Below are 16,372 nucleotides of genomic sequence, written 5' to 3' on the forward strand. Positions count from 1 at the left end.
TAAATTCATCATTTAAGAGCGCAGCTCTCTGCGCGACCGAAGGCCGCGTAGAGCGAAGCTCTACTAACCATAACACTGTGTGAGCATGAGCATATAGATTCCAATACATTCCAGTACCCCTTGGACTTTGAAATTGTGTCCCTCGGGAAAAGTCTCGCGCCTCCATGTAGGCAGCCATGTTTTAATTCTCGTTATCAGCACGACGAGATTTGAAATTTCTGTACTAGACTAAATGTGTTATCAGTAAACACTTTAAAATTACCGTAAGTAGTTTTAATTTAGACATATACAACGCAAAAATATACTGGTCCAATAAGGCAATATATACTGTGTATGTTCTCAAGCGCACGGCACCGTTAGCAGTGACGTCACAAAAACTGAAGCCAAAAATGACGGCACAGATTCGCGCGTATTTTTGATATCATGGCATGTTGCCAAGTTTTCTCTGCATCTGATAAAAACAAGATTGAAGTATATATTGAACTATTCCATTTGGATTATTTTGAATTCTTTCTAACTATCGATAGTATGTTCATGTCAGTGAAATATTTTATTGTTAATCTTGTAGAAAAATATAGACAACATAAAGTTATCATGTTATAATCTTTTACATGTAGCTGCGCTCTTTTGAGGCTTTGCCTTAAATTCATATTATTTCTAATTAGGCCTAGTAGTATGACGAAGAAAATACTAAAAGTTTGTTTTTGAGACGCCTCCTCAAGCGGAAGTTGATATTACAAAGTAAAAACTGGCTCGGAATAGCGAGGGAGATCGGACCTAAAGTCATCAATGGACTTGGATTTTATCGAAACAGCCATGTCTTTTTTTGCAAAGAACAAGTTACTGATCTCATCTGTAGTTGGATCAGGTAGATATATTTTTTAACAGGGCGATGATATTTTCAATATTTCATAATGGAAGCATGCGTACCCTAAGTGGACGCCGGTTGCCAACATATCGTAACACTTACAGTAATGCTTCATTATTATTGCGAACTGTTTCTCTGTTTATGAATATTGTGCATGCATATAAAGTGAATAACTTATTATATACATAGGTACGCACCATTGCTGACAAATTTTGCTCACCAATACGATGTGATTAATTAATAACTTATATAAGATCACCTTGACACCTAGGGGTACAGGTGTATTCTCGGAACTCCTCTGGAACGTCCATTGATCTATCCTAGTGCAAAGGGGGCATTATATGGGACACTAGAGTAAAGCAACTGTATGATAATCTACAGTTTTGATTTGTTATTAACTTGTCTTAAACAATGAAGTTTGTTAATCTAGATTATTTACAATGTTCACTATAACATGTAGAATTTATATGGATTCAAAGGATGAATGATGTAGCTATGTGATAGGTTTAGCAAACCATATATTGAGCAGGTATCCCTTATTTTCAAAAGGTTTTCTATTTGATCTGGATAATATCAATAAAAAAACTTTGAAGAAATGAATGAATGAATTTAAACATCCAATTGTAATTAGATTTTATTTTTATGAAATCTCAATAATTGATATACCCTACTTTGTATCAAGCGGTTCGAATACCCTTGTTGTGCAACCTTCTTGAAATTTTGGTAATTGAAGTAATAATTAATCTGAAAGTAGCCGAGCTTAATAAATTTATACAGGGATCAATATCTGTCTCAAATTTTACATGTTAGAACTTTCAGGAAGTTTTTTATTTCTCATAAAGTACTGAGGGTATCTCTCTGCATTAAATTCTATATAGATTCCTCTTTTTCCCTATATATAAAGTTCTATGATTGTATTTTGTATATGATCAGTTAACACATATAGCTGATAACCAGCCATCTTAGATTTGACACTTTTTTTGTGCTCCATGGCTTTAATTATGATTAGAAAACAATTAAGATAATTAAGCTACTTGTGTTCTCTGGATTTTAGTGTTTGGTTTTGTGCTGCTGCGACGTCATCTAGCTGGCGGTGTGTGTCTCTCTAAGAAACGTCTAGATGGGAAGACAGTCATCATTACTGGCTGTAACACTGGTATTGGTCTGGAGACGGCCAAGGAATTGTCTGCTAGAGGTAAGTAGCTAGGTCAAAGGTCAAGGAATTGTCTGTTGGGGTAAGTAGCTATGTCATAGGTTAAGGAATTGTCTGTTGGGGTAAGTAGCTAGGTCATAGGTCAAGGAATTGTCTGCTTAGAGTAAGTAGCTAGGTCATAGGTCAAGGAATTATATGACAGGGGTTAGTAACTAGGTCACAGGTCAAGGAATTGTCTGCTAAGAGTAAGTAGCTAGGTCATAGGTCAGGGAATTGTCTGATAGGTCATAGGTCAAGGAATTGTCTGACAGGGGTTAGTAGCTAGGTCATAGGTCAAGGAATTGTCTGCTAGGGGTAAGTAGCTAGTTCATAGGTCAAGGAATTGTCTGCTAGGGGTAAGAAGCTAGGTCATAGGTGAAGGAATTGTCTGACAGGGTTTAGTAGCTAGGTCAGAGGTCAGGGAGTTGTCTGACAGGGGTAGAACATCTAGGAATTGTCTGCTAGGGGTAAGTAGCTAGGTCATAGGTCAGGGAATTGTCTGACAGTGGTAAGCATGTCAAGGAATTGTTTGCAAGGGGTATGTAGCTAAGGTCAAGGAATTATCTGATGGTAGAATGAATATATGTACCTGGCCTATTATATGCTTTCCAGTGGAGCACTGCCGCAGTGAATCACTTCGGCAAAATTGTCTATGCTTTTTATTGGTTTCCTATTATTTCATGCTTACCGATGCATGTATAATATCAATCATTTTTGTGTAAAACTAAAATAGTAATCATTATTAATAATTATTTCTCCCATACTTCACAGGTATTTCCTGTGGTTACTTTGGGTTGACAAGGCAAAATCTATCACTCAGGTTGAGATATCCCTGTTCTCTTGGCAGACCCATGTAATATTCTATTAATTTTACCTCTCACATGTACGCAAGAGGTCAGTTTCACAGTCTGTAGAATTATTGTACATTTTAATTTCCTTGAAAAGACCACCATACTTATAATTTATCTGTGATAGAACCTGAAGATGAAGATTTATTTCAGGTGCCCGGGTGATCATGGCTTGTCGAGACCTTGATAGAGCCACAAAAGCTTCAGAAACTGTAAAGGCGTTCTCAGGAAACAATGATGTCAGTATACAACGATTAGACCTTGCTTCACTGGATTCTGTGAGGAAATTTGCAGAGAGAATGAATGAGAAAGAGGAAAAAATTGATATCCTTATTAACAATGCTGGTAAGCCATTTAACAATGTCGGAGAACTGCGGTTGATTGCACTCTGCAACGCTTCACTTATCATGTGATAAGTGTAGCAAAATGCTATTAACCGTGGATCTCCAATAATGGATATTTATCAGAAATAATGTGGAAATCAAAAATGATTGTGACACCATGATACTTGACGAATTGAGGAGAAAGGGTTACAGTATGCAACACTGAATTCATACATATATGTAAAATATGTATGGTCAGAAAAACTTTGATTTCAATCATTGTATGTATATATTACACTGTGATATAGAAAAAAAAAACAAAAAAAGTTGACCTTTAAACTTTGTTCATTGTGATAGGTCAAATATAGAAATGTTTGAATACTTGAGAAAAAAAGATTTGTGCATAATTTCCATACAATATACCGGTATGTCTTCTTTTATTTGAATTATTCTCCAGGTGTGATGATGTGCCCTAAGTGGCAGTCTGAGGATGGATACGAGATGCAGTTTGCTGTGAACCATCTTGGTCATTTCTTGCTGACAACACTATTATTAGACCGAATAAAGAAGTCTGCTCCGTCCAGGATCATCAATGTCTCATCTACAGCACACTACAGTTAGTTGTTTCATATGTCATATTTTATTTTTGTTCTTTATTTTGATTTAAATTAGCATTACAATTTCTACATGTTCTCTTTGAAGGTTTATATTTGAACCATTTTTGTAGTTTCTTCTTTAAAAATCTAAATGGAGTCATTTTTATTGTTTGAACATTTGGAACATACAAAATGTCTGGTTAAGTGCAAAATGATTGTTTTAGGCATATTTGAGCTTTGCATTGTTTTCTTAATAAACTTTGATGTTCATGAGAATGAAAAGAACCAATCAAATTACTCACTTGTTACTTTATGATATACAGTGTTATAGTAGAACATTTAGGTTTTAATTAAAAAGAAGTAATTTATATATCACATGAAAATCCAAATTTAAATCAAAATTAGATCTGAATTACAGTTTGAACATAGCTCTCATCAGTCCTATTTTGTGCTTAAGACAGTATTCTAATGGCATATTACTGCTTGGTTATGGAAGGGAGCCAGAGTTCACAGAGAAAATCCACAGACCTACAGCAATTAATTCATAATTGACATCTGTATCCCTAAGATAAAAACTACTTGTGCATGGTGGCACAATGTACAAAGACACCAATCTTAGATTAATTTGTTTAATTGACATTTCATTTCCTTAACAGGAGGGAAAATCAACTTTGATGATATTAATAGTGATAAGAACTACTCCGCCATGAATGCATACTCTCAGAGTAAATTAGCCAACGTCCTCTTTACCAAGGAACTTGACCGACGTCTGCAAGGTAAAAATAGCTAAGTTTCTGTTGAGTGGTTACTAGTATAGCAAGATAAATTAACAATATCACATGTTCTATATTTTTACAAATGCATTAACAAAAACCACCACACACTTTCATGCCAAAAAATCTACAATGTAAAGGGTCACTTTGGTGATCAATGTGGTAAAAATTATATGATTGTTCTTAATGTATTTAGGTATTAGGTTATAATATACTTACGGCCTTCTTACCTCTTTCATTTGCTGAAATTGAACCTTCATGGTTTGAATTTCATTTTTTAGCTCACCTGGCCTGAAGGGCTGGTGAGTTTATGTCATGGCGCGGCGTCCGTCGGCCGGTCGGCCGGCCGTCTGTCCGTCAACATTTCCTTTAAATCACTACTAGTCATAGAGTTCTGCATGGAATGTAACCTAATTTGACCAGAAACATTCTTGTGGCAAGGGGAACAGATCAGAGTTTGTATAAATTTTGGCTCTGACCCTAGGGGACAGGAGGGGCGGGGCCCAATAGGGGAGATAGAGGTAAATCCTTTAAATTGCTACTTGTCATAGAGTTTTGCATGGACTGTAACCAAATGTGGCCAGAAACATCCTTTGGGGAAGGGAACAGAGTTTGTATAAATTTTGTCTCTGACCCCCCGGGGGCAGGAGGTGCGGGGCCCAATAGGGGAAATAGAGGTAAACCCTTTTCAATCGCTACTAGTCATTAAGTTCTGCATGGAATGTAACCAAATGTGGCCAGAAACATCCTTGGGGGAAGGGGAACAGAGTTTGTATAAATTTTGGCTCTGACTCCTCTTGGGGCAGGAGGGGCGGGGCCCAAGAGGGGAAATAGAGGTAAATCATTTAAATCGCTACTAGTCATAGAGTACTGCATGGAATTTAACCAGAGTTAGTATAAATTTTGGCTCTGACCCCCTGGAGCAGAAAAAATGGGTTCCAATAGGGAAATTAGAGAAAAATCGTAAAATTCCTTCAGAAAAGAAACAATAATCCTGTATTCAGAACAGAACTTGGCATTACAATAACCAGGTGAGTGATACAGGCCCTCTGGGCCTCTTGTTTTGTTAAAGGATGTGTATGTGTTGTTGTTTAGATATGATTGTCTCCCCTTATTTGAAAAAACCCTGTTTATTCAGGGGAGTATAACTTGACTCTTGTGAAAAGCATATAATTTTTAGTCTTCTTATTAAAATTCTTTATATCCAATGAAAATAATGATGTGTCTAGCTTAGTTAAGGTATAAGGTTATGTTTTATGTTTTACGAAAGTTTTTTCTTGTGCAGGTACTGGTGTGACAACAAACACTCTCCACCCTGGAGTGATTAAAACAGAGCTGGTGAGACATGTTGAGGCGGGATTTAATCCTTTCCTGTTTAACGTGGTATTCCGTCCATTACAAATCTTCCTGAAGACCCCGGTAGAAGGTGCTCAAACAACTTTACACTGTGCTTTAGATGAGAAGTTAGATAATGTGTCCGGCAAATATTTCAGGTATGTAGTAAAAAACCATGACAATATATGTAACTTGTATAAATCAAATGTCACTATGACCAGCATATTAGGCCACTATAGCCAGGTTTCTGGATTAAAGGATTTGTGCAGCCAAAATTTTTTTTTTGTAAAACGTCAGGATATTGGTTTAGATGAATGAAAAATCAAGTTCCACTCAATGAATCATCTAGTTTTTAGCGCTATCGGTTGGTTTTGGTCGTGATTTACGGGTAGTGTCGACTACAGTTCAGAGATAATGAGTTAAGCGGTCACGTGGTCTTGTGATGTCAGAATAGTCCGCGGCTACACAAGGTAAGCCTAGTACTTGCTATACATGTATACAGCATATATACATATACGTTAGATCTACAATATGAGTTTTTCGAATAAATGGTTATTCTAGCTTTATGATGTAGATATTTTCAGTTTCAAAACATTCCATTTACACCATTTCAAACATTCAAACAAGCATTTATCGAACTTTAGATTAGATAATCAGTCCAATTTGATAGATGTATCAAAATGATGTTCAGATCAGTCTGGACTGAGATATAGATAGCATCTTATGTAAATTTCTGTGTAATAAAAACAGTATAATGTAACACTATATTTTTACTAGTAAAATCACAAAAATAAGCATGGATATAACTAGAATGTGTGTTTTATTTCAAACTTCTGCCATAACGATGCAAAGACGGCACAGTTTTTTAATTAAAATAAAATGTGGACGGTTGTCAGTTATGTTATATTGGAGTAACGATACGAACTTAAACCGAAAAATAATATATATATCTATATTGTTGCCTTTGAAACTTTATCCATAATGTTAACTAAAAAGCAGAAATACATCAATGATATTTCTGATGTATGTTTTTAAATTACAGTATAAGTGTAGATTTAAAAAAAATCATTATTTCAAAATTATACAAAATCCTTAAAATAGCCTATTCATTGTCGATCCTTTTGTATATCATACCGAGATTTAAATAGTGTGATACAAAATGTATATGAACATGCTTAGTGATATTTAAATAAGTATATTTAGTGTGGTAATGCTGTAACCCTTCTTGTATGACTATACATGTAGATTCGAAACGGTGAAAATACATGCTTAGAATTATCACTAATACCTTAGAAATTACGGAAGATTGCTATATGCCACGATTCCGTTATTACAGTACTTAACTGGAATAATTTTTAAGGTTAAACCTTAATTGAAATAGTTCTTAGAACCATATTTGTTTCTGAATAAGTCAACTTCCATTATTGTTTTACCTGTGTACGACCAAGGACATATATCTCACTGATAAATCCTTGGTACGACATACATATATATATATGTGTGTGTGTGTGTAATACATATTCCTAGGTATGATCAGGGATATTTTATTTCCATTTACTTTTACATCTTCATTTTAATAATGAGGGTGACAATTAAAAACCTAGAGCATAGATGTACGGGGTTTCCATAATTCAAATAACAATCCAATTAACGGATGTCCTAACCTGATTGACAGTAAGACAATACCAAATACCCGATATAGTCCACCGAATAGCAAATTACCCGCGGCCAGATAATTACAGGTGAGTTCGATGAATGGCGTTGTGTACAGGTAAACAACATCCTGGTCCAGGTATTACATAATCATCAAACCAAAGGCATATCAAAAATAAATTCTTTCTACCACATGTTGAAACGTATTACGGTATTGTAATAAAAATGTATCTCAATTTATTCGGTTAGCAACACACAACAAAATGTTTGTAATGATCAATCATCGGTGTGTACGTACGTCAAACATCATATCCTCGATGCTTTAATCAAGGATTTCTTTACTTTTTACGTAAAATTTCATTTTACAGTCACAAACTTTGCAATTCACAATGTATCAAAGATACAGACTACAGGAAAATATCTAATTAAAGCTTATTCGTTGCTGAACTCTTTGACAAAAAAAAAAATCCGAAACTTTTATTTCTGTGCGGATTTTCTTTCATAATTACATGAAGATACTTGCTATTAAAGCATAAATTAGAGTATTTGAAACATCGAATTTCACTCTTTTAGTTATTTACATTCCAGCCAAAGTTATTATACGATTAATTTCACTCAAAAGTAATCATAAAAAAGCGTTGATCCGCTTTTCCTGTGACCGTCGATATAAGTGATAGCACATCAGTTATAGTACAGCTATAAGCTACGGACTATTATGACGTCACACGGTTTAGAGCTAGAAAATATGCATAATCGGGTAGTCAGAAAATTTGACCTCGATATCGACGGCTTACAGGTTATTCGGGTCGCGCGCGGCACGGAGAGGTTTCTACACATGCTAATAAAGCCATTTCCAGCATAAACTGAAATTATCATTTTTGACTGCACAAATCCTTTAAACAGGTTTTAATTACTATAAATTATTACCCTAATAAGGAAATTTTATGCAATTACTTCATATTAAACATGTATCCCGATTAGACAAGGGTTGGTTTTGCTGTTAGTTATACTGTATGGGGCTCCTGTAATTTGTATAATATTATATATAAATATATATTTATTCCATACAACTTCTGTATCAGTAGAACAGTTCGACAGTACCATGGATAATCTGTTGTCATATTATTCATTACCAGCAGGTCCCTTTGTAATGTGTACAACATTTTTCCAAAATTCTGGAAACACACTTTAAAAATTTTAATAATAATAAAGAATTGTAGGTCTAGTACCTGTAATATACCGGATATGCTATGATGAATAGCAACCAAGATGGATAAAATGAAAGACTTGCTAGGTTTTTAAATCTTCTAGGTCACTGATGAATTTTTTAAAATTTATTTATGACCATATATATAGACCAACATAAAATTAGAAAATATAAAGTTATGATATAATTGTGCCAAGACAACAGGTTTCAATATTAATCAGATACGGTTCAGCTGTGTTAGTGACTCTATCTCAGTCTCACGTACCACGAATACACTGTTGAATTTGAAGTATTCTTAGGTCATGCTAATTTTTTCTATTAACTCATACTGGTTAATTGTTTATCAGTGACTGTGAGGAGAAAGAACCTTCAAAGGCAGCAATGAACATGGAGGATGCTAAAAGACTGTGGGAGCTCTCCGAGGATATGGTAGCCAAAGCAGGCAAATGATGTTTAATGATCAAATCATCAAGATGGTATAATGTCATAGAGCTTTAAAATCACAAACACACATACACATATTGTACAACTGACAGTTTTTCTTCAACTTGAATATGGTTAAATACCAGGAGTCCAAACTAGCCATTGTCTATTCCCTTGAATGATTGTGAGCCTTTTTATGGAACAGCCCTCTCTGTTACAGGCATATACTGTATAGCAGCTTGATTTCGAGGGTGATTTATTTTCATAATATATTCATGTTTACACTGGTCATTATGCAGTGTTATTATATAGTAAAAACACACAGGGAATCTAAAAGCCGATCGTTTTAGACAGACGGTCGTTAGAGCAGGTATTACTGTACCAGCGAAAAATTCATTGATGTACCTAAGAACAATAGTTCAAAGAAGTATAGGAATAAGTGAATCACAAAATTTAACCTCCATGCACGTATGCTCTGTTTAGCCAAATTAGGAACATGTGACATACTGACCCCTCGAAGTTAAAGTGCTATACATTATCTTCTTATAGTGTATAGTAATACAATTAAAATTGATTTGTAACTACAAAAATAACAACTTGTTCGTTTTAAGTGTAAATAATTTATGTATTTATCGAGTGAAGGAAACAATATCTATTTGCCTGTTTACATGTATGTAGGGGTTCAAACTCCTTTTATTCAAAAATTTTCTTCTGGAAAATACCCTATTCAAATAAGCGGAATCCTCTGTATAACCTTTAGGTATACAAACATGTATGGATTATCACTTCCTTTTAGACATGTTCCATTCCAGAGTTTTCCAAGAAATGTGTAAGTAATATATATAATGATCATAGGATAAGTTGGCTTTCCTTTAGTAGCTACAATGTAGGTCCCGACTCTCCAGTGTTGTCAACTCGTCGGTGTAACCACAGGCGGCTGCATCTGGTTTTGGAAAAATAAAATTTGTCTCACCTTGTTCATATAGTAGGGGTAGGTTATTATATTTTTATCAAACCAGAAGCAGACGCCTGTGGTGTACTGGTACAATAAGTGACACTCATTCTCATTATATATCTGGTCTTGCTAGTTATCACACTTGTTATATAAACCCGTGTTTTTGTGTGATCGTAGATTATGACTGCCATTGACAGCACTTTATTATTTTCATATTATATTAGATTGTCTGCGAGTTTTCTTTATCATATACAATAGTAGGATATAACAGAGACCAGGATTTTATATCGACTTAATCATACTAGCCGTGAGGTATGTTGTAACTAGTAATCACCAGGGTAACAAGTGTTTTGAGAATTGTTTTCATTTGCAAGGTTGAAATAAGAGGTGGGTAGGGTGGGTGTAAAATACTATACCCAGGTCTGTCTCAATCCATTGCGTACATCCCGTTTTGTTTTCATTTGACAATAGACATTCTTATATTTTGTGTAAATGAGTTTATACAATTAATAATAAAAGATAATTCATTTAGTCACAAGATATGAATTTATTAGTGATATGAAATCTTATTACAAGGTAAATTAATAGTAAGGTTATATCAAAGTGAAAAAAATAATAGATAAAGTACTAGGTAATAGGGACATATTATTTTATTATACGAAATCAAAGAAAAAAATCTCTGTTGTGAAGATAAGTTAATCAATGATATTTGTTCCAAGGTAGACAACTCATGTGACATTCTAAATAAGTGAGGTTAAATCATGATTTGTTCAGTAGAAACTGCAAGGACACTTTATATATTTAGGCCTACATAGTGTTCTCATGTGTAATACTTTTGATTACAGGACCAGCACAGGAATGAAAATCAAAATATACATCTATAAATATATAAATGTTGTTTTAAAGTTGTTTGAAGTATTTTCTTTTTTCTTCTTGTTTTACAATTTACTGGTATGCCATCTCTAAATTGGTTCTTATTGAAGTATTTGGAAACAAAGGTGTTAAGTTTGGAATTAGAATTATGCAAAATAGTTTCCAATGTTAATTTTATTTTTAATGCTTAGTGGTTAATTCAGTGGATTCAATTTTGCTTTTCGTATTTAGTTTACATGTGGAATAAGGTACATTGAAGTTCAAATGGGCATTTCTGTTTTATTTTATTTTTTTATTGTATTTAAATATCAACTATTAAAGCCGTTTGATATTACAAGTTTGTTACATGTACTTGTATTTGGTGATTTCAGGATTGAATGAAAATCCCTTCATATTGCTGAAAATTAAGAGGGATGAGTTTGTACCCTATGTATTACCAGTATTAAAGAAAATGTCATACCCTAATTAAAAATGGTTTTCTTAAACAATTGATTATTTAGAATCAATGTTATTCAATCAATATGATATAAACATATACATGTATTGTATTCGACCCAATCAGCACCCCTGTCTCTATTATAAATACCTCTTCTCTCTTTTAAAGCCACAATTTCACTCAACTCAATTTAAAAGTCAAAATTTTATCCTATAAAGTGACCCTTATTTTTTCAATTTTTAAGCAATCTGGGCACTTATTTGGTCAGATATGGTAATTTGAGTTGATGTCTTAATTTGAATTGTAATAGGATTATATTTTGAACATGTGTATGTTGTGCCTTCTAGCTTGTATTATCGGTATATAATGGATTGCAACTTTGTTTACATGCACAGCTGTCTTGGTAAAACTTACACAATCTGACTTTATTCTGATTCTGACTCTTATTTTTAAATATCTATAATCAATGTACTGATTCCTCCCCCACTCAAGCAAGAAATAATTACCATAGTACTGGTACACAAAAATCAGGTATTAAAATTAACAGGACTGTAGTACAAGTTCTGAGACAAATATATTTTCTATATCTCAAAAAGTATTATCAATTTTTGCAATAATAGTACTTTTTTTGTGATTGACCATTTCTCTCTAATATTCCACACATATTTACATGTACATGACTTACTGTTTTCACAAATATGAAAGTCTCCACAAGAATTGAATTTTTTCTACACTGCTATTTTTTTCTTAGTAGACTGCAAAATTTTATTCTGTTTAACATGCCACAAGGGGTACTTTTATATGTATAATGTTATTATATATTGGTATACCTCCTCCTTGAGAATATTTTTATATTAATTTTTTATGACCTTATTGATATTTGGTATTATGTACCAGCATGTTCTAATTATTTCCTGATTACTGTGTAGTGGACTTTGGTTCTTGTAGAATAAACAGGTCCTTTGGTTAATTTCAAAATAACTGCTTTTTTATGTTTCATTAAATTCTTTAAAAGTACATATTTTACTATCAAATATTTACTTTAGCTGCACTAAAAGTGTATGGTACTGGTATTCAAATTCCTGCTGCTTCTGACCGGCAAAGAGGTCCATTCCATCAGAAGCAAACTTCGTTAATGAGGTGAAAATTTTGGTTTAAAAAATGCTACAACTTTCTAGTTGATATCCCGTAATGTTTTTAATAAGCTACTGCTTTATTTTTGTTTTTTTATACCTTAATTTATGTTTAAATGCACTTAAAATGGTCCATAAAAAGTACATGTACCGGGTATATACTTTTTTTTTCTTTTACTTTTTTTAAGTTCTGGGTATATTTTCTTCACTGCTGATACATCATTATTATACTGTTGTACATAATTATACATAATTATACAGGTACATACATCTTAAAAATATATTACCGGGTATATAGATGTCAATATTATGTTGTATATAAAGGTAATGTACATAAGTCTTATTATAATCTCTGAGAATAGCCTGCTGTTTGGTTTTATCTGTGATATCGCTGTATAATGACCCTACATGTAATTTTTTTTAAACGTTACAAACTGAAGTTCTCTCCACAATTAAATATGTTACAATAAATGGATTATTCTTGTCCATGGACAAACCATTATCAATCCTGGATTATATTGAATTTCTTGATTTAATGGAAAAAGCACTGCTTTATATTATATGAATATAGGATTTCTAAGTTTCACCCTATAATTATTATTTATATTGAGTCAGACAATTAGGTATTTCATTGTAAAAATGGCGGAAAGATGTATATTTTTGAAATTACAAATTGAAAGTCTGCCATCCCCTTTTTGGATCTCTGTCCTTTAATCAATATGGTATGATTTTTTTTCTAAATGCGCTATTTAAATTACCTTAATTAGCAATTTCACCATACCTTCCATTTAATTGGTATATTCCATATGACATTAAAATGGCATAGCAATATTGTGAGAAAAAGTTTACAATCATCAGACTGGAAAAAATTTACATGCTAAAGGGTACCTTTGTGTGGCAAACATTTTAAAGAGTACATTTGTGTAGCAAACATGTTAAAGTGTACATTTGTGTAGCAAACATGTTAAAGAGTACATTTGTGTAGCAAAGATGTTAAAGGGTACATTTGTGAAGCAAACATGTTAAAGAGTACATTTGTGTAGCAAACATGTTAAAGGGTACATTTGTGTAGCAAACATGTTAAAGGGTACATTTGTGTAGCAAACATGTTAAAGAGTACATTTGTGTAGCAAACATGTTAAAGGGTACATTTGTGTAGCAAACATGTTAAAGAGTACATTTGTGTGGCAAACATGTTAAAGTGTACATTTGTGTAGCAAACATGTTTTAAAGGGTACATTTGTGTAGCAAACATGTTAAAGGGTACATTTGTGTAGCAAACATGTTAAAGGGTACATTTGTGTAGCAAACATGTTAAAGGGTACATTTGTGTAGCAAACATGTTAAAGGGTACATTTGTGTAGCAAACATGTTAAAGAGTACATTTGTGTAGCAAACATGTTAAAGGGTACATTTGTGTAGCAAACATGTTAAAGGGTACATTTGTGTAGCAAACATGGTAAAGGGTACATTTGTGTAGCAAACATGTTAAAGAGTACATTTGTGTGGCAAACATGTTAAAGAGTACATTTGTGTAGCAAACATGTTAAAGAGTACATTTGTGTGGCAAACATGTTAAAGTGTACATTTGTGTAGCAAACATGTTAAAGTGTACATTTGTGTAACAAACATGTTAAAGGGTACATTTGTGTAGCAAACATGTTAAAGGGTACATTTGTGTAGCAAACATGTTAAAGGGTACATTTGTGTACAAACATGTTAAAGGGTACATTTGTGTAGCAAACATGTTAAAGGGTACATTTGTGTAGCAAACATGTTAAAGGGTACATTTGTGTACAAACATGTTAAAGGGTACATTGTGTGTGTTAAAGGCTTTGTGTAGCAAACATGTTAAAAATTTGTGTCAACAGTAATTTGTGTAGCAAACATGTTAAAGGTACATTTGTGTAGCAAACAGTTAAAGGTACATTTGTGTAGCAAACATGTTAAAGTGTACATTTGTGTAGCAAACATGTTTAAAGGGTACATTTGTGTGCAAACATGTTAAAGGTACATTTGTGTAGCAAACATGTTAAAGGGTACATTTGTGTAGCAAACATGTTAAAGGTACATTTGTGTGGCAAACATGTTTTAAAGAGTACATTTGTGTAGCAAACATGTTAAAGGGTACATTTGTGTAGCAAACATGTTAAAGTGTACATTTGTGTAACAAACATGTTAAAGGGTACATTTGTGTAGCAAACATGTTAAAGGGTACATTTGTGTAGCAAACATGTTAAAGTGTACATTTGTGTAACAAACATGTTAAAGGGTACATTTGTGTAACAAATATGTTAAAGGGTACATTTGTGTAGCAAACATGTTAAAGTGTACATTTGTGTAGCAAATGCTATAATGGTTGTGACGTTATTATCTAAGATCTATACATGTGTTTAATATATATATTATCAATACTATTCCATTAGAAAATATGGTGACAAGGTGTAGCCACTCACTTTTCATCCATCTCCCTGATTATATTCCATGTGGGTTTTCTCCAACTCTCAAGTTTCTTCCAACTCCAAGACTCCTTGTGTGTTTACATCCACGCCATCGAGAGTGATTTTGTATATTAAAGATGCTCCACCGCCGACAGAGCAGAAATGATTTTCATCATTTGAACAATAATTGGTGTTTAATCGCGTATATATATGTCTAATTAACACAAAAAATAATATAAAATAATTTATTTTGCCTTTGGTGCATGAGCAATTAGTACTTCATTCTATATGCGATATAGTGCCACAGATTTGTTTCGGGATGCAATTAATCATTTCTTATGTTTTTATCTTTAAGTTAAATCAGAAGCTCAAATTTTTCAATGGTGGTAATGGTGTAAAGTAAGTAACTTTTTGTAACTGAAGGAAAATGCTAAATTGTCTGCTCCTTTTTTTAATAGTGAAAAAATACTATTTGTCAGCGGTTGAGCATCTTTAAGTTACCATATATAAGGTTTAGAGTTTGCTATAATTCCATTGCCTTATATATGTACAGAGGTCTATATATATTGTTTATATAGAACAGAAGCAATATTAAATTCTTCATAAATACTTACTCTTTAATGCATGGTTATGCTCATAACTGTAAAAAGAATATACCCAGCATAACATTTGTATGTTGGATTATTCCTGCCATTAGTGACACCATATGTCTAGAAAAAAAGTCTTAAGTTATCATTGTCATACAGGATTTGCACATTTCCCCTGATATGCACAATATCAATGTAGTATATGTACACATGGAAACTGAAGCTAGAGAGAGGAGGAAAAAAAGGCCTCTTTTGTATTTTACATAACATTATAACATTGCATTTCCTAACTTGTGAGTTTTCGAAATGAGTGCTTAAGAATAAAGTTGATGATTGTTATATTATGTTAAACCATTATAAAGCTTAAATTATTGGAGTCAACCAGCTACTACAATCAAAAGAGTTTATAGTAAGACATATTGTAACTTATTTGTTGGTTACCTTTTATTAAAATTTGTCAATATCAATGTTGTTTTTTTATTTCCATTATTAGAAATATGAATTCTTATAGTCGGTTGAATAGGTACCTTATACGCTGCATTTAGCGTCCTGGCCAGAACACTTATGTAAGTGGTGTACGAAAGTATTCAGCCATATCTTCAATCTTTCTGTACTCATGGTACATAAATCTTGTACAGTATCCTGTAAACATGCATTTACCTTTTATCCTGCGAGACACATTATCATGTTGTGATTGACATGAAAGAATCGCAAGTTCATGTAATATGG

At 33.1% G+C, this 16,372-nt stretch overlaps 1 protein-coding gene across 1 annotated transcript; it reads left to right on the forward strand.

The window, feature by feature from the left end:
* Positions 1 to 679: 679 nt before the first annotated feature.
* Positions 680 to 10,789, forward strand: LOC138318447 (retinol dehydrogenase 12-like). Its single transcript, XM_069260794.1, has 7 exons — positions 680 to 868; positions 1,923 to 2,063; positions 3,062 to 3,253; positions 3,689 to 3,847; positions 4,484 to 4,603; positions 5,886 to 6,093; positions 9,143 to 10,789. The coding sequence occupies exons 1-7, from the start codon at positions 790 to 792 to the stop codon at positions 9,243 to 9,245; spliced, it is 1,002 nt and encodes a 333-aa protein (XP_069116895.1). The 5' UTR covers positions 680 to 789; the 3' UTR covers positions 9,246 to 10,789.
* The last annotated feature ends 5,583 nt before the right edge of the window (positions 10,790 to 16,372 follow it).

Source organism: Argopecten irradians, chromosome 3 (assembly GCF_041381155.1).
Source record: "Argopecten irradians isolate NY chromosome 3, Ai_NY, whole genome shotgun sequence".
Classification (NCBI taxonomy): Eukaryota; Metazoa; Mollusca; class Bivalvia; order Pectinida; family Pectinidae; genus Argopecten; species Argopecten irradians.